This window comes from Tachysurus vachellii, chromosome 4 (assembly GCF_030014155.1).
Source record: "Tachysurus vachellii isolate PV-2020 chromosome 4, HZAU_Pvac_v1, whole genome shotgun sequence".
Lineage (NCBI taxonomy): Eukaryota > Metazoa > Chordata > Actinopteri > Siluriformes > Bagridae > Tachysurus > Tachysurus vachellii.
Window position 1 is genome coordinate 25,058,666 of NC_083463.1, and position 19,337 is coordinate 25,078,002.

The window sequence follows — 19,337 nt, forward strand, 5'->3', positions numbered from 1 at the left end:
CTTTGTTTTATGTAGCACCCTGGTCCTGGAGAAACATTCAGTCTCATTTCACTATGTACATGTTTCATCTAAAAAATATTGCTAAGATAAGAAATAGGGTGCCACAACATGATGTGGAAACACCAGTTCATGCTTTTGTTACATCTAGTTTGGATTATTGTAATAATTTACTGGGTGTTCCAGTATCAGAATAAACAAACTCCAGTTAGTCCAGAATGCAGCAGCTAGAGTCCTAACTAGAACCAGAATATATGAATATATCACTCCTATCTTATCCATGCTGCATTGGCTCCCAGTCAAATTTTGCATTGTTTATAAAATACTATTACTAACCTATAAAGCACTTAATGATCTTGTGCCACAGTACCTGAGTGCCACAGTACAATCTTTTGGCTTTTAATGATCCATCATGCCTAGTTTGATCAAAAGGTGCAGGTTATTAGGTAGTACCTCAAGTATTAAAGGCTACAGCAGGGGGCAGATATTTTTCTTAAAGAGCTCTGAAGTTATGGAACAGCCTTCTAATTAGTGTTTGAGACTCAGACACAGACTTATTGTTTAAGTCCAGGCTGTAAACACATTTGTTTAGTCTAGCTTTTTATGAATAGCTTTTCTTAGGTAAAAGAGCAGATCTGGAGGTTTCATGGGCATAGTGTTTGTTGAACTAAGCTATTTGGATGCTGTTGCTTTAGCACCCTCGCCAGTTGCTAAGGTTTGCTGACTGTGCAGTGTTTGGACGCTTTATGTCCCAGGAAGCCTTCACGTCTGTGTAACCTTCTGGCTCCCCTTTTAGTTCTGCTGTCATTGCTAGTCTAGCCTGAGTCCCTGCCTGCAGGACTACAAAATACATTGTCTTTAACAATCACATGATTACAAGTATACCTAATATTTCTCTCTATTTATTCCTAATAGAGAGAAATACCTAATATTTCTCTCTCTCTCTCTCTCTCTCTCTCTCTCTCTCTCTCTCTCTCTCTCTCTCTCTCTCTCTCTCTCTCTCTTTCTCTCTCTCTCTCTCTCGCTCTCTCTCTCTCTCCCACACTCTCACTCTGTTGAGGTAAACATAGTCTTCCTCCAGACCTACTTCATCAATCCTGACAACTTTCCCCTCGGTTGAATCTCGAGGATAGATCTGCATGGACAGTCCGTGCCTCATGGGATTGATGTGGATGGGGCTGCCAGGAGACTGTCATGGCATTTTGTAAATTACTGCGTTGGTTGGCTTTGTGGTTGGGTCTTCGTCAGTGAACATTTGTAGATTTCAGCAGGAAGGAATTAGTGTTAAGTCTGTGGTGAACTTGAAAATTGCACTGACCTGTTAGTTCCTCCAGAGCTCATTCATTCATTCATTCATTCATCTTCTACCGCTTATCCGAACTACCTCGGGTCACGGGGAGCCTGTGCCTATCTCAGGCGTCATCGGGCATCAAGGCAGGATACACCCTGGACGGAGTGCCAACCCATCGCAGGGCACACACACACACATTCACTCACGCAATCACACACTACGGACAATTTTTCCAGAGATGCCAATCAACCTACCATGCATGTCTTTGGACCGGGGGAGGAAACCGGAGTACCCGGAGGAAACCCCCGAGGCACGGGGAGAACTCCTCCAGAGCTCTTGGTTGCTTAATTACACTCAACTACACACTGTTGTACAAAGGACATTATTTACATTTACATTATTTACTGTCCATTACAACCCAAACGATTCCCCTCAAGGTTTTTCTACTTATATCTCAGGGCTTTGCTTTATATGTGGTTTGTTCACACCACCTGTAGGCCAGTTAAATAACTTCCGTACAGTACTCTGGCAAGACTACATATAAGAACATAATGGAAATCCAGCAGGCATACTCAAATCTAATTCACCTTTCCGAAATCAACTTGGTTTTACATTTCAGAATTTTTTTTGGCATAGAGGTCAAAATGTTTTTTAATGCCTTTTTTCTCATAGTTCATTTTATGTTCTTAGCCCTTAGTGCACTTTAGTGAACCTTTATGTACTGTGGGCCTAATTAAATTCAAATAAATTATATTGGGAATATGCTTTGTACCTTAAAGATGATCAACAAAATAAAAACAACTAGAAAAATAATAATAATTCCTAAAAACACAGCTTTTAATGGTTTAAAGTATTTAATGATTTATACTTTTTAAGCTGGGGCATTGCTTCTAACAATACTGCTGCCCTGCCAAATAGTACAGATTAAAATTTTTGAATATGATATAAGATGTGTTATTTGTCTTATTCACAAATAGCACAGGGACACTGTGGGAAAACAGCAGCAGAGCTAAAAAGGTAAGCTGCTTAAGACTCTAAATTATAATAAAACTAATTGCATAACGATGCAAAAAAAAAAAAAAAAAAACTGAGTTTTATACTGTTTAATTTTTATATATTAGGAAAAACCTCAAGGTTATAGTAAATCTAATACATTGGACATGACAATTTAAGCTTAAAGGTTTTAGGTTTTAGTGAATTGTTGTTATAAGGTCTTTTTGTTTGAATCAGGGAGCTGTTTATACATTGTGATACTTTTGTTATACTAGTCTTTCAAGGCCAACTAAAAGTTTTTTAAACAATTCCCTAAACATTGGCTTCTTCTTTACTGGATACAAGCTGATATCATGAACCCAAACAATTTTATCAAAGACATGGTTCATTTGTAAGAAGGAAAAAACAGCCAGCAAAATAAAAAACCGACTGAGCACAAGCATATCGTAGTCGCTTTGAAGAAACTGACAGATTCTTCACTGTTCACTCAGAGAAAAAAATAGGTTTAGAGGTTTGGATGATGAAACCTTCTATCATTATTTATGCCGTTGTCTTTACAACAGCATGGATTAACCTTCACTGCAATGCCTGCCAGGGAGATCTTCCCCAGAAAGTGGTGCTGGACTGGTTAAAGAAACGCATTCTGGAGGGACTACGGCTTGACAAGCCCCCTGTGCCAACTCTACAGAGTCCAGCTGGTCAGAGGGTGCATGTGGCAGCCCAGCATGGAGCTTGGCGAGTACGCAGGGAGGCTTGGCTGGAGAGGAAACAACATCAAGAGATTTCCCAAGTTATTCTGTTCCCTAGCTCTGGTCAGTCAAATATATTGCTAAATGGCTCTTCAGGCTAAAAAATAATAACAAAACCCTTTTATGTAGTTTGCTTTCATGCACAAAATAATCCTATATAAGGCTAATGTTATATGACTGGAAAACATAACTAGATCTGTTATTCAAATTCAAGTATGTCCGTATATTTTCATTATACATTTCACACAGGATATTACACAAATTTCTAAATACAGGAAATCCCCGTAGGATTAATAAAAGAGAAAATCTTTTGTACAGAACTTATCACGGTAAAATTAATTTTCTCTGAAGTAACTAATTTATCAAATACTACAAAATAAAATAATAAAATAGAATTAATCTCATAAAGCTGTTGTTTCAGTGCAACTATATTAAAAAGTAGATATACTTAAGCTAGCAAATATGTGAGGTTTTAGCTAGTTACTGACAAATATTGCATATTAACCGAATCCCCCGACCCTTAATAGTTTTCTGTACCTTTAGACAACATTTAGAGAGGGATTACTTAGCCAAACTTTAAATATCTCAGATACTAAGGGTGTCCCAAATGCAGCCGCTAGATGGAGCCGCTAGCTCGTGCAATGCTGTTGGAAGCGACTGCAGTATTTTGCAGTAAGTTTAGAAATCGATTAAGGCTATTTTGCTATTACAATCTTTTGTACTGCCCACGAAGCTGTCATAATAGCCTTAGAATGTTCGTAGCAGAATTAAAATGACAGTACATGCTTTATGAGTGCCAAAACATACCATTCAAAACATGATGTCTGGACTGTCCTTATGCTAAGAGGCAAATTGTAATCTTTTTTTGCTCTGGATTCATTAAGATACGTTGATTTACCTCGATTAAATCCTGCTTTAAAAGCTGTTGTTTGGTGTTTCTCCTGGAGTTATGCAATTCAGATGGTAAATAAAAATAGCCACCAAAAACCATATTTTGAATGCTGTAGATTGCCACTCGGAAAACATGTAGTCATTTTAATTCTGCTATAAGCATTTTACAAACAGTGTGTGAAGAGAATGATAGTAAATAAATTATTGTATGTGGAAGAAGAAAATAATTTTACTTGTTTGTCTTGTCCCAAACCCCAAAATCCCCACCCCTACTAGACCGCACCTGCCGGGATACAGTCTCAGTCTTTAATGAGGACTCACCCAGCCACTTTACCTATTACTTCAAACCATCTCTGGACAGTCAGGGTTCCATTATCATCTCTGTGGACTTCTGGTTCTATACAGGGAAGGCCATTGCAGGAAATACAACCTCTGTGCCACTATATATTCTCACAACTCACCATGAGCTAATGCAGTTAGCTCAAAGGCCATCTAAATACAGCTCTGATGGCTGGAGCACATACAGGCTTGAGCACCACTTCTACAGTGCCATAGCCAGTGGACCATTCCTGCTTCAGGTGCGATGCCTTGTATGCAGCTGCGACAATTCAGATGAGGACAAAACCCCTTTTCTACATGTCAATGTCAGGCAACATGGGTCTGAGCGAACCCGAAGGGCACCCAGCATTGCCTGGTCACCAACTGTCATTGGGAAGCTTCAGAGGCCCTCACGTGAAAAAGATGACAGTTATTGCAGGAGGGAGCAGATTGAGATATCTTTTGAGGACTTGGGCTGGAGCAACTGGATCGTCTACCCTAAGAGCTTTAGCTTTTATTACTGCCATGGAAACTGCTCAAACCCCAAATTCACAGCCACACTTTTGGGTATTCATCAATGCTGTGCACCTGTACCTGAGAGCATGAGATCATTACGCTTCACCACCACCTCTGATGGAGGATTCTCATTCAAATATGAGACATTGCCCAATATCATTCCTGAGGAGTGCAACTGTGTTTGATGACAGGGTCTTTTGTTCAGGAAACCTTTAAAAAGCTTATAGTTAATATAAATGTATTAGTATTTGGCCTCGAGATAATCTGTAAATCTGTAGTTTATAGACCTGCTTTCAGTTTTTTTTGTTTAAAATATAGTATAGCCTGCTTGCAAAACACTGATTTAAATTCAGTAAACTACACCTGTGAAAAAGGTTTTAGTTTAAGAATATCATTAAATTATTTGGAAATCCGGTTGGTCCTGTGTTCTGAACAATGTCTAGCTCAAGTGAAGCATTGAAACAATTACTATGAGACAAAATCAAATTCATTACCATATTCAAAAGCACACATTTTATTAAGAGTACACAAAGGCTACAAAATTCAACAATGTTTTGGGAGCTATCTAAATGTTACTGAAAATGTTACTGAAACCACCAACAACACCGAACACCAAAAAAATAAGTAAATAAAAAGACATTTGTAAAAACTAATGAATGAGACACATTTCAAAAAACAAATTTATCAGGTACAAAAATTTTCAATGATTTACTAAATGTTTAACAATAAATCTGAAGACAATAATAGTGCACAGATAGTGATTTGTTTGCTCTGTGCAGAGCATTATAAAAAAAATCAGATTTTCTTGAATTAATAATATAATCTACTCCTTGAAATTAACAAAATTGAGGCCTAAATGTTATTGCATATAAATTATTAGAATTTCTTTTACAAATGTATTAAAATGGTAACAGTGTGTTTAATATTTTCATTATACAAAACATAAATCATAGACAGTATTTAAGTATTTAAATATTTAAGCATTTGACAGGTTTCTTTATAACAGTCCAGTTCACACACATCCTGCTGGGTTCAAAACTAATTTGTCCATTTTAATCTGTTGTTTTCCTGTAAAAAATATATTGTGATCTTCAGTGTCACTTGAAAGTTTGTGAACCCTCTAGAAACTCCTTTATTCGAGTCCTAAATGTAAACACAGTGAACAAAGTAAACAAATGAGCCAAAACCCTTATACTTTTTATTAATTATAGAGAAAACTTATCCAGTATTACATATCTGTGGCACTCCGTCCAGGGTGTATCCTGCCTTGATGCCCGATGACGCCTGAGAGGCACAGACTCCCCATGACTCGAGGTAAGCGGTAGAAAATGAGTGAGTCCGTGAGTGAAATATCTGTGACTTTTGCTAAAATGTGAACCTTTGCTTTTAGTGTCTGTTGTGAGCACTTGTGCAACAATAACTGCATGTAAGGTTTTGGAAAACAGACAAAAAGTTTGAGATAATCATGATTAAAATCATGCTTAATAATGATAGTCCATAATCAAGTAAAAGAAGGCAAAAAAATGCTTATTGCCTCAACCCTAAAAACATGTCTCGTTTCCCATTAGAAGGCACTGCAGTAGAATAAATTCAGCAGAGCTCAGGGCATGATTCACTTCACTGTTTTCTTACAATCACCCAGGGAGAAATCTACCTAAGGTGTGGTGATATTCCAGAGTTGTACAGTTACTATTCCATATACTACATTTAAATTTTTTTCACACCTAATATGTTTTACACGTTTTCACACACAATTAAAGATGGTGCCAGTAAGGTCGGCTCAAACCAAGCTTCATCATGGTCGACATAATCATGAATGTCAGAGATACTCTTATTTCTATTGGTCTACAATCCAATCACTTACCACAGATTTTAAACCTGGACCCAAGTTGGGTGAGCGAAATTTACATTTACAGCATTTGGCAGACGCCCTTATCCAGAGTATGTGGATGCCCTCAGGACCTCTGGGTGACACAGACTGGGACATGTTCAGATGCAAAACATGATCTCAACATGTTTACAGAAGTGGTTTTAGGATTTATCAGAAAACTAGTGGATGATAAAGTCCACAATCAGTATTTTTCCCAATCAGAAACCATAAATGGATGAAACCATCCACAATGCACTAAGGTCCCACTCTGCTGTTAAGAATTCATCAATTCTTCACTACCTGACAGCCGCTGCAGTTTGTGTGCCATCCCAACTGCTCTACCGAGGATGCCATTGCACACCTCCTTTTACACAGCCCTTAGCCACCTGGTCATCAGAAAGGGGAGTTATGTTAAAATATAGTTTGTAAACTACAGTTCAGCATTCAACATCATAATTCCCTCCATACTCACCTCTAAGTTGGAGGTCACAGGACTCGATTTATCTCCATCTTACTGATGAACGGACCACAAACAGTACAGTTGGGCAAACATGTCTAATCCTCCCTCACCCTCAGCACTGGTGGCCACCAGGGTTGTGTTCTGAGCTCCCTGCTGTACTCACTGTACACATACACTTCCAACTCCACGACCATCATCAAGTTTGCCAATGACACAGTTATGGTGGGCATGATCACCAACAATGATAAGACAGCCTACATAGAGGAGATTAAAAACCATGAACATTGGTGCCAGAAGAAAGAGTTGATAGTGGACAAAAGAGATGATAGTGGACAGCATGAAGCAGGAGACGAACTACCATACATTCATGATTAATGGGTGACCAGTGGAGAGAGTCTCCCATATTTGTTCACATCACCCAGAACCTGTCATGGTCCTGTCACATCAACACCATAGTAAGCATACAGAGAGGAGGTGCAACAGCTAACTGCCTGGTTCAGAGCCAACAACCTGTCTCTGAATGTTGCCAAAACCAAAGAGATGGTTGTTGACTTCCGGAGATGACAGAGCGACCACTCTCCACTGAACATTCTACACTCCACTCTACATCATCTGTAAAGATGGTCAACAGCAACAAATCTTTTCGTGTTCATCTAGCGGAGAACTTCACCTGGTCACTCAACACCAGCTCCATCACCAAGAAAGCCCTTACGAAGGCTGAGAAATGTCCCTCCCCCCCAGCCGGACTACTTTTTACAGAGGGACCATTGAGAGCATTCTGAGCAGCTGCATCACTGTCAGGTTTGGGAACTGTACCATATCGGATCACAAGACCCTGCAATGGATAGTGAGTACAGCTGAGAAGATCATTAGGGTCTCTCCTCCCTCTATCATGGACACGTATACCACACGCTGCATCCACAAAGCCGACAGCATTGTGGGTGACCCCACACACTCTTCGCCCTCCTGCCGTCTGGAAAAAGATACCGAAGCATTCGGGCCCTCGAGAGGTTTGAAAGAGTGATTCAGGATTAATCTCAGAGCAACTCTGAGCAAGGAAAATACTAAATCTTTTGTATTAAGGTATATCTCATCTTATTAGAGAGGGCTGACCCCGTTGCTATGTATGACATTCTTTTGAAAACTGTGATTGGTTGTCGAATATCCCTACACGATCTAGTCTTTTAAGGGTTAAGATGCTTTATGAATACCTTTTATCTTTACCAGGATCGCCCACATTTCTAGATAGATAGATAGATAGATGGGTGAACCAAAGGTCTGCGTCTCATCCTTCTTCTAATAGTTTTTGTTTACTACTCACTACACGAAAAACAAAGAGAAGGAAAACGTCGATAAAACAAATCACAGGTATATAAATTACATCCATAGTTAAAATAAACCTCTTGTATGGAGCTTTCGTGTATTTGCGATACACAAGCCGAAGTCAATCTGCGTGATACCATCGCTGTCGGTGTGAAAGCACAACGGCAGGTACTTATTTCCAGGGATTTCAGTACAGCATAACAGATATTGCGTCATCAGGTAGGTGTGGCCTATTTAATAATCTAACCCTAACCCTAACCCTAACCGTAGTTTTTGGTTGTTTATTTGTTTTCTAAAATAAATCAACCTGTATGACTGTTTTGTCCTTCGTAGTATGCTGGTTTTTTTGAAAGAAGGCGTTTTTCCAAGACCTCCGGAAACACGCCCACTTTACGTCGTGGTAACGCATAGATATATATACACTAGATGTCGCCTTGTATAGGGCAGTACATTGGAGCGAATGCGTCAACTGAGCCGTCATCTTGGTACGGGGACCCCCTCCTCTTAATGCATTAGCGTCAATGTATGCAAATAAATCACCATAAATCGTCATGAATGCGATTTCTAGTTTTTTTTGGTTCGTTCCAAAGGTCAGACATGTATTTATCATTAAGTCCAGAGAAAAATTAAGGTTTTGATATTAAGATAATCTACTTTTTCACAATATAATGCATAGTGCTAGTACAGACATGGGCAAACTACGGCCCGCGGGCCATATACGGCCCATTGGGCTTTTTAAACCGGCCCGCCGAACTCGTCCACGTTATAATAAAATTTAATTTAATAATAGAAAGACGGGGGCACAGTGGCTTAGTGGTTAGCACGTTCGCCTCACACCTCCAGGGTCGGGGTTCGATTCCTGCCTCCGCCTTGTGTGTGTGGAGTTTGCATGTTCTCCCCGTGCCTCGGGGGTTTCCTCCGGGTACTCCGGTTTCCTCCCCCGGTCCAAAGACATGCATGGTAGGTTGATTGGCATCTCTGGAAAATTGTCCCTAGTGTGTGATTGCGTGAGTGTGTGTGTGCCCTGCGATGGGTTGGCACTCCGTCCAGGGTGTATCCTGCCTTGATGCCCGATGAGGCCTGAGATAGGCACAGGCTCCCCGTGACCCGAGGTAGTTCGGATAAGCGGTAGAAGATGAATGAATGAATGAATGAATGAATGAATAATAGAAAGACACCACAATCATTTTACCTAGCTGTAATTCCCATCTTTCCCCAGCAGATGGTGCACCCCAAAGACATTGACCCTTGAGTGTGATGCATTACGGTTGCTCTCTACTTCATTTTGTCGCTTTGCACTTTCAGCCCTTCAGTAAAAATGAGCAGACCGAAGAAAAGAAAAGTAGACAGTGAGTGCCGTGTTCAATAAAGAGTGGACAACAAAATATTTTTTCACTGAAGTCCGATCAACAGCTGTATGTCTGATATGCCACGAAACTGTAGCAGTTTTCAAAGATTACAACATCAGCCGTCATTTTGCCACAAAACATGCTAACTACGCTAGTAAACAGTCTCCACAAGAACGGGCGGCTATAGCTCAGAGATTGACGGCTAATTTACAGACTCAGCAAAACCTTTTTCACAGACAAACTGCGATTCAAGAGTCAAGTACTAAGGCAAGTTTTTTGCTGGCATTCAAATTAGCAAAGGCCAGTAAGCCTTTCTCCGAAGGCGAATTTTTAAAAGAATGCATGGTTGAGACAGCAGGTCTCTTGTGTCCGGAGAGCAAAGGCAAATTTGAACAAATCAGTTTATCACGCAGAACTGTAACTCGCCATGTGGAATTGATTGACGAAGATTAAACAAAGCAACCAGCAAATTAAACGAAAAGGCCAAGTTAACTGACCAACACCTCAGATCTATCTTCAGAATTGCCACAACAAATATAACGCCAGACATTGATGCACTTGCAAAAAAAAGAGACCAACAACACTGTTCCCACTGAAACTGAATGGGAGTTTATTACTACGTTATTAAATTAATAAATTTGTAAAACAATTTTTACATTAAACTAAGCACAATGGTGTTTTGCTGCCTGTTAAAGGCCAAATCTTTTCATGTAATGGTTTTTACATTTAATTTATATTAGATCACACAAACACACCAATCTCCTATTCTGGCCCGGCCCCTCTGTCAAATTTTAGAAACCATTGTGGCCCGCGAGTCAAAAGGTTTGCCCACCCCTGTGCTAGTAGGTGTAAATTTATTAGTTACATTCTTCCACTTGAGTAAACTTCAAATGAACAATCACTACTTACCTTATAGCCTACTGCATGCAACACTGCTACAATGGTGTGACTACACATGTTCATTTAAACATTTAAATTGTATTGGTTTATTAAATATGATACACAAAGCAATTTGCAGGTGGAAGCAAATCACAAATTTGAGAGGAACATAATGTGAAAGTTAGATAGTTGAGGTGCCAAAGACTGTTGAATCTTTTATTTATTCTTTTCCCGCAATACTTTTGCCACATTAAATAAGTATGTACTAAAGTCACATAAAAAAACAAAAAAAAAACAAAAACACAAAGTTTGACTTTGAGGCTGAACTGCCAAACCTAACTGGTGACATGTTTCCAGGACTGTCAGCTGAATTAACCATTTAAAAAAAAAATAGTTTAGTGCTGCAACTGCAACTCGTCTCTGTTTATCACTTGGGAATCTACAAACAGATTCAGATTCAGATTATTTTATTTAATGCCGTCAGCAATCAAAAGCTATTTTCATGGCAAAAATTCAATTACAAAAACACAATTATCATATAAATGCAATAAAAACAAAACAAATATAAACAGCAAGTCATATTATAAATTTTTTAAATTAACATACGATAAAAAAAATTGGGTTTTCACCTTTAAGCAAAAAAGCATGGGTCAATTTTTAATGTCCTTATTAAGAGCTTCGGAATCTACAAACATTGTCGGTTTTCCTGTCAAAAACTAATGGGTAACTAGCATGAATTAGCTGCGGTCGTTAACCAAGGACTAAAACAAACCAACGGAACAAGAAATATAATTTCCTAGCATTCAATATCATAAAACACATTCTCACTTGTGAAATGTAATCCCTTGCTGTCTGGTTTTTAGATTTCTTTCGTTTGAACAACCAAATGCAGCACAGAAGTCCGGCATCGTCCATGCATTTGAAGTAAAGGAGCACCGTACAAAGATGGCGGCGGTTTTGACGCATTTTTAGGACCCCAATGCGACATCTAGTGTATCGATATCTATGGTGGTAACGAAACCCCTGGAATTTTGTGCCTGCCAAAGCAACAACAACGTAGCTCGTACACTGCTTCCGCTCCGCTCTCGCAGCCGACATGTAACGGGTCACACAGCGCGTCAATTGGTGGTTTGACCCATTGCATCAGTTTGGGATGTGCAGGTCAACAAATGGTTACTCATTGTGGTGCTCACGTGAGGGGAAGCAGGAAGCGTCAAACAACGCATAAACAATGTTAAAAGGGAGACGAAAGTAGCATATTAAGAATGTTTCTTACAATGTAGTGTGTCTCATTTCGTTGTATCAGCATATCTTTGTTGACACTGAAGGTAACCAGTGTTAAACTTTCAGAAAAGGAGCATATACGATTGAAGTTTGATTTGTAACTTGCTAAGCAGCAAGCTAGGTTACGTGTTGTCTAGCTAGGCATATTTATTTAGGCTAAATATGTATTTGTTGTTGTTTAAAGGTAGCTCAATATTGTAATTGTAAAATAAAATGTACACGTTTTTAATCTAACCTTTAATGTATATGAATACGTTTGGTCTATTAAATGAAAACGGTCAATGAACCGACGTTTTACATACACTGGTTGGCACCACAATACACTGGATTGACGCCATAATGGTTACAACTGAGCGTGTTGCAGTTTCAAGTTAGTTGGATTCAGTAAACCAAAATCGAAATAATGAAGAAGCAGTTGCCTATTTAAATAAAAATTTTACATTATATATTCTAGTACTGAGCAAATACTAACCGCTAACAGAGAGGGATTGCAATGTGATCTCCATCTATCATATGTACTGAATTGATTGAGATGTGTATTTTCAACACATTCAATTTTCATGGCATACAGTTCCTTCAGGATGTCTTCTACTCGGGGCTGCCAGTACAATCTTGTCCAAAGCCTTGCCACACTGTTGCGAAATAATGGTACTGCCCTCTTTGTCCTCTCATGTTAATCTATATTTGGTTCACTAACTGTTTGTCCACTTAGTCAAAGTGTTTGTCTACTAAGCGTATATGTGATTTACACCTTTTTTGTCTTTCATTCTTAGGTGACTCTGTTTTGGATGGCTCAAGCACTCTGACTCTGCATGTGACTTGTGTACAGCATTTGACAAACCTCTTTGAACAGTACCTGCTTTCACGCACACACCAGAACAGCTTCCTGGCTTTGCCATCACACCCAGCTGATACCATCACACTGCTACAGGTGCAGTTCCTCTTTGACATGCTACAGAAGACCATCTCGCTCAAGGTATGTGATTAGTAATCTTGCAAGGACATTTTTTGCCATTCAGGTGTATAATTCCTGCAGTGCACAAAACACCCTTTAGTGGTTGGACAAAATAATGAATTCTGTAATATCTCTTGATTAACAATCTGTCTTCCCACTATTTGCGTTTAATATATCTTTCTGTACAATTTCTAGTGGAATTTTGTACCATTTATCAAGCAGAATATCTTCTAATTGTTAAGAGAGTTTGGGGCAGGGACCCTGTTTCTCACTCTCCGCCTAATTTTCCCACATTGGTTCAATGTACGGTATTTAAGTCAGTTGATTGAGCTGGCCATGTATAAGATATATAAGTTCATACTGGTGCTCTTCCAACCTGACTGAACTGTTTTTTCTTTGTGTATGGGAACATTATTATCTTGAAAAATGGCATCATTGTTTGGAGACAATATTTGTGTCAGGATTCATCTATTCAGTTAGAATTTCCAAATAATTTCTGGCAGTTATACAACCATTTAGGCTAATGATGGGGCCAGCAGGATATCAAGATATGGCTGCTAAAATCCAAGTCCAAGTTGTACACTTCCTTGGGGGTTCACCATACATAAACTTGACCTGCTATTATGAATAATGTAAATGATCTACCAAACCATGTTTTCAGTCTTCAGCTCTTCAGGTTTTATGATCATGATCATTAGAGATGCTTCGATCAGCATTTTTGGGGCCGATCACCGATTACCGATCACCAAGATCATGATCTGCCGATTGCCGATCACTGCCGATCACAGAATATGAATCTTTTATCTATAATCTAGCAGAGTTTGCACCATTTTTGGAAATGAAATTAACTCTAAATGAACTGTATTGAGAAAATAACTGTAGAAATAGGCTACAGTCAAGATCTTGAAGAACCACCAATTGTTTATTTTAGAAAATGAGAACTTAAGGCTACTCTAGGCCATCTTTCCAAAATAAGGCAGAGTAACTTAAAATTATTCCAAACAAAGAGGGGTCAGGCAGAGCAACACACATCAGATCAGCTTAATGGGATGTAGCCTCTTAATACACTGATTACATTTTATAATTGGCAGCAAAATGTAAAACTTGTTACACCAAAACTGGCTACTGCCACAAAGGACAAAACTATGGCAAGTGTTTTTTTTTCTGTTATTATTATGAACGTCTGATGTAGTTGAGGAACCAACTACATCAGATCCAAAAAATAAAATAATGAAAGCTACTGTAAGCCAATGCCATCCTTTCTAAATAACAAGGCAGAGAAACAAGGAGGCCAAGCAGATAGTTACCAACTAGATGAACTTGGGATGGTATGAGGTTACATAAGCCCAGGCTACTTGTAAAATGTAAATAAAATGTAAATAAAATATTTAATATATTAAAATTAAACAATTGGCCACAAAATGTTTCAAACCAAAACATGCTGGGCCTTGGCCTACTAACACAGAGTACAAAATCCTTCATGTCTCAATCATAAAAGGCATCACTCACACTCACATCACTACTAGTTTAAATGCATCACTCACAGTCGGCTGGTTGAGGGATGGGGATGTTGTTGGCTTCGGCTGGTTTAGTTTCTCATACTCGGCATATTCAGTTGTATGCCGTGTTCTAAGATGCCTAATCATGTTAGTGGTATTAAAATGCCGTTGCTTGCTTCCACCTCGAGGGATTTCATCGCGACATACATTGCAAACGGCTAACTTTACGCCTTTATCGGACACTTTGAAAAACTTCCAGATGGGAGAACTCATGTTGCCACTGGTAAGCTCCGCTCTGCTGTTGTTTACCTGTGCGCCGTGCATGCACGTGTGTAAAAGTCGCGTGAGTAATTTACGTCACGTGATCGGCGCTTTTGGGGTCCGCTGATCAAGCTATTTTTAGCCAATATCGGCCGATCATGATCGGTGGCCGATCAATCGGAGCATCACTAATGATCATGTTCATGATATGACCTCGTTCATGATTTTTTTTGTTGGTGTTTGTGAGTAATGGTTTAGTAGCTGCAACTCTTCCATGGATGTTGGCTTTGTGAAGTTCTCTGCAAACTGTTTTTGTGTATAAGGTGGTGTCTTTAAGGTGGATATATAAGTCATGCTGTCAATTTTGCTGCAGTAGTGCTGTGTTGTTGGGACATAATCCTTTCTAATCTTTGACCGTCCCTATCAAGGTTTGATTTTCATTTACTATTCTTATTCACTGATAAAGACATACATAATATTTTTTATAGGAACTCTTGTTACACCTGTTATGATTCAACAGCAGCAAGCACTTCAAACTCCCCATGTTTACCCCTGCCACAGATGCACCACTCCATTTAAAAGTTCAGTCATTTTGTTTAAATTTTAAAGAATATTAATTTTTTAAATAAAAAGGTGTGTATTTCAGCAATATATTTTTAGGATTTAATCAGTTATGAAGCATGGTCAGTAGGATTGTGACTTTAAATTTTGTTAAAAAATTCTCTGCATTTGTCAAACATTGTATCACCATGGCCCCACTTTGTTGATAGTTCTTTACTATGACATCATTACTAAGTTCATATTTGCACATCCTGATCACAATACATCTTGTTTTAATAACTGAGCCAAATTTGCTATTTGTCTTGGTTATGAATAGCCAGCAATGAGTTACAGAGATTCTTGAGCTCCTTACTCAGTCTGTTTATTGTAGCCTGTAAATAAGTAATTTTAAATGTTGTTTTTATAAAAATAAATAAATAAATAAATTAGCAATTCCTGGAAATATGCCCCTCTTGGACAGATGAATAACACACTGGACGGTTATCAGAGTTATAAAAATGGTAGTCTAACTTCTCTATCCCCAGTAGCATTTTTCCAGGAAACCTTGTGGCATCCACTCCTATAGAGCTTTCTATGCCCTAGTCCTGACGATTTCTTTATGCGAGTTAGCATTGCTATTGTAAAACATTTGATAGCTCTTCCATGCCTTCACTAGGGTTCATAGTCATAGTATAGTAAATGGGTGCCATGGGGAATCTGAATGGATTCAGTAAGTCTGACAAAACTGCACTACTTCAGCTTATTGTTTTGGTCCCTCTACACTATCATCAGTTTCAATTACTTTTAATTAGAATCCTAATTATAACAATACCAAAATAAATTTCAATTACTTATAAACTTCAGTTACTTATAAACGTCATGCTTCAGTTACTTTAGTCAACCCACTTATACAGTTTATTAGAATCTTTAACAGAAATACAGCCTACAGAATAGTCTTAAGGACTGCTTAGGCTTGAATAACCTAAATTAAAAAAAATAATTTTCTACATTTTTTTTTTTAAATCAAAACCTGCATAAAAGAGGAAAAAAATCTGATTATGCTCGTGACCATCATGAGATGGTCTTTGATGTCCTGCTGCCGCTCCCATCATAAAATTGATTAAAGGTTATTCATTAATTTTCATACATGCATTCCTATATGAGATTTAAGCCATTTGCAGATTGAGTGTAAGAGTCTCCCAAATGTCTGAATGAAATTGTTATTTAGCCAAAACTTTGCAAATGCACATATTCCTCTATGAGATTAAGTCATTTTTGAGGTGAGGCTAGGGCTGGGCGATAAAACGATAACGATATGTATCGCGATAGACACGTGATCGATAGTGATAAAAAATGTGCTCGATAAGACGTTCGATATTTTTTATTCTTCGTCGGAAGAAAACAGAGGCTGCGAAGCAAGTTTGGTTGCATTAACAAAGGCACTCACTCTCTGGTAACCTAGCAACTTGGGGAGTAACACTCTAACAGCCAATCATGTAACAGCATCAAGTTTTGGTTCTCGTGCTGGTGCTGGATTCCTCTTCAGTAACTGGCGACTGATAAGCAGAAAATGAGCCTCAGCGAGCAAGGCAAGTAAATAAAAGAGGAAAAGTCAGCTCGCCAGTATGGCAGTTTTTTGGATATTATAACTAGGGCTGAAACGATTCCTCGAGTAACTCGATTACAAAAATTGTTCGAGGCAAATTCCTCTGCCTCGAAGCCTCTTTTAATCCATTTTAAAGCTCACGTCACGTGCAATTATTTTGTTTTTTGTGTGTGCGCGCACGTGCGTGTGTGACAACGGGCTTACGTAAAAGCGGAAGGAGATGCGAGGAGTTAGCGGTCTTTTGTTTTGATTGCGTGTGTTAGTGCGGGCTGCAAAATGGAAGGGCACGATAACAATGTCAATGAGCAAAGAGAAGAAACAAACAGGAGAAAACGACAGAAAATGTCCAAGTTTTGGGACACAGAGCGTCTGTTTTCAGCAGCAGGAAACATTGTTTCAAAGCGCAGGGCAAGCCTCAGTTCTGAGCATGTTGTTACCTTTTTTCGTTGCAATCACATGCTCCTTTAAAGACTTTTAAAGCACACACGTTGAGAGAGAGAGAGAGAGAATATTGTTGTATGCATTGTATACTATGCATTAAAAAAAAAGTACATTTTTCTAAAAAAGGAAACCAATTAGTTGTTCATTTTAAGAGACCCGTCTTATTTTCTCTTGTATATTTAATATTGCTCTTTAATTAAGCAAAAATCAGATTACTCGATCAATCGATGAAATTTTTGGTAGAATACTCGATTACTAAAATATTCGCTAGCTACAGCCCTAATTATAAGTCTATGAAAATATACTTGAATAGTTCAAGTATGATTAGAGTAAGAATAACTTGAGTTACTTTTTCATTTTTTTGCAGGTTTTATATTTCAAATTATGTTACTGTACGGTATCGGGCTTGTTTTTTATATTACAGATGTATCTCAGTCTACCTCAGTTTTATTTATGTTTAAAAAACACTGCACATATTTTAAAACACTTTATTCACCAGAAGGTGAACAGCTAGTGAACTTCCTAGCACTAAACTTGCACTAAATTCTCAGGTTTCTTTATGTTTATATTTAGCACTTTGCACTATTTTATTACACTTTATTAAGCATTTCTTACATTTTCTTTCATTTTGCACCTTAAATGTTAAGAGATAATTGTTAAGTGTTCATTGTAACTTTAGACTTATGTTCCCTTTCGATACTCCACTCATACTGCGTATGGGGAAAAGCTCCTTTTTCCTCAATACTGAAGCCTTTTTCAATAACGCAGTGCAACTGCACTGCTATTGGTTTAATCTGTAAACTTTTTTAAACCAATGACGTCGCTGCGTAGCTGCGCGAGCCTGTGGCGATGCAGCGCGCCAAAGCCCGCTAAAAAGGGGCGGGGCGTATAGCTATATAAGCAGGCAAATCGCCAGAGGAAATCAGATCTTATTCCTTCAGCGACGACTTCACTTCGCTGAATTTCCTCTGAACGCCTTCGCTGGATTTTCGCCGTTGAATAGGCACCGCAGCGGACCAGCTGAGACCACCGACCGCTTGCAGCGCCTGCGCTCTTTAGACAGCCGCTTCTTGCGCCGTTCTCGGGCTGCCGGCTTCCTGCTTGCAGTCGTTTCTCAGCGATCTCCTGCCGCCATCCGGCGATCACAAAAAGAGCTTTCCAGCGGTTTTCACCGCTCTAAAAGAGCATTTCCGAAAACGCCATTTTAACGGCGGCGGCCATGCCGCGTCACAACTGTGGCACATGCAGAGTCCCTCTGCACGACAATGACGGCCATGAGGAGTGCGTTTCCTGCCTGGGTAAATCCCACGCTGAAACTGCACTCACTGAGTCCTCATGCTGCTTCTGTGAGAGCATGAGTCTCGCCTCTCTGCGCTCGCGGATCGCTTTCTTTAATGAAAGTGACCCCGCCCCTCACGCCCCCCCGTCCTTTTCCTCCCGCGAGCCGGCCAGGAAGTGACAGCGGGGAAGAGGGGCTCAGCGCCCAGGTTTGGGTGAGCTCACGCCGGCTCGGCGCCCGCGCGCCTCACCCTCTCCAACGAGAGAGCCGTCCCCCGTCCTCTTCTCACGCCCAGAGCAGCGTCCCTCAGCTGAAGTGAGTGACCTCGTCTCATTTGGCGGATCGGAGGACGAGCCGCTTGACGACTCCATGTCACTCGTGGCTTCTGAAACAGAAGACTGGGCCGGTGATTCTAACCCCGCCCACTTGCCGTCACGAGAGCCCATCGACGCCAAAGCTGGGATGGATGCCGAGCTTCTCCGCATCCTATCCAGAGCTGTCGAAGATCTCCATCTGGAGTGGGCCCCCCCGAGGAGCCGACGCGCAGCAGGCTGGACGAGTGGTTCCTGCCGGGAAGCCGCCAGGCCCCCCGCCAGCGTTCTGCCCCGTTCTTCCCTGAGGTGCACGATGAGCTCACAAAGTCGTGGCGTGCCCCCTACTTGGCCCGCCTACGCACTTCCTCTGCAGCTCTCGGCGCAGTAGATGGCTCTCAGGAGAAGGGCTATGAGCAATTGCCGCCCCTGGACGAGGCCGTGGCTGCTCATCTCTGCCCCCCCGCGGCTGTGGGGTGGAAAAGCAAGAGAGCCCTTCCTTCAAAGCCCTGCAGGATGACATCT

The 19,337-nt window shown here is 40.0% G+C and overlaps 2 protein-coding genes and 1 long non-coding RNA gene across 7 annotated transcripts in view; 2 read left to right on the forward strand and 1 right to left on the reverse strand.

The window, feature by feature from the left end:
* The first annotated feature begins 2,798 nt into the window (after positions 1-2,798).
* On the forward strand, positions 2,799-4,982 carry inha (inhibin subunit alpha). Its single transcript, XM_060867159.1, has 2 exons — positions 2,799-3,093; positions 4,198-4,982. The coding sequence occupies exons 1-2, from the start codon at positions 2,799-2,801 to the stop codon at positions 4,938-4,940; spliced, it is 1,038 nt and encodes a 345-aa protein (XP_060723142.1). The 3' UTR covers positions 4,941-4,982.
* Positions 4,983-5,498: 516 nt separating this feature from the next.
* Positions 5,499-11,656, reverse strand: LOC132844742 (uncharacterized). Its single transcript, XR_009648366.1, has 3 exons — positions 11,465-11,656; positions 7,098-7,339; positions 5,499-7,011 (listed from the first exon to the last, which is right to left on the reverse strand). It is a non-coding gene; the product is annotated as an uncharacterized LOC132844742 (long non-coding RNA).
* An 80-nt stretch (positions 11,657-11,736) lies between these two features.
* stk11ip (serine/threonine kinase 11 interacting protein) overlaps positions 11,737-19,337 on the forward strand; it is a 51,051-nt gene continuing 43,450 nt past the window's right edge. Inside the window, exons 1-3 of one of the 5 annotated variants that reach the window (XM_060868515.1) lie at positions 11,737-11,797; positions 12,492-12,568; positions 12,694-12,896. In XM_060868515.1, coding sequence (XP_060724498.1) covers positions 11,790-11,797; positions 12,492-12,568; positions 12,694-12,896 — 288 coding nt within the window. In that variant the 5' untranslated portion in view covers positions 11,737-11,789. The other 4 variants (XM_060868514.1, XM_060868511.1, XM_060868512.1 and 1 more) reach the window with 4 other exon arrangements.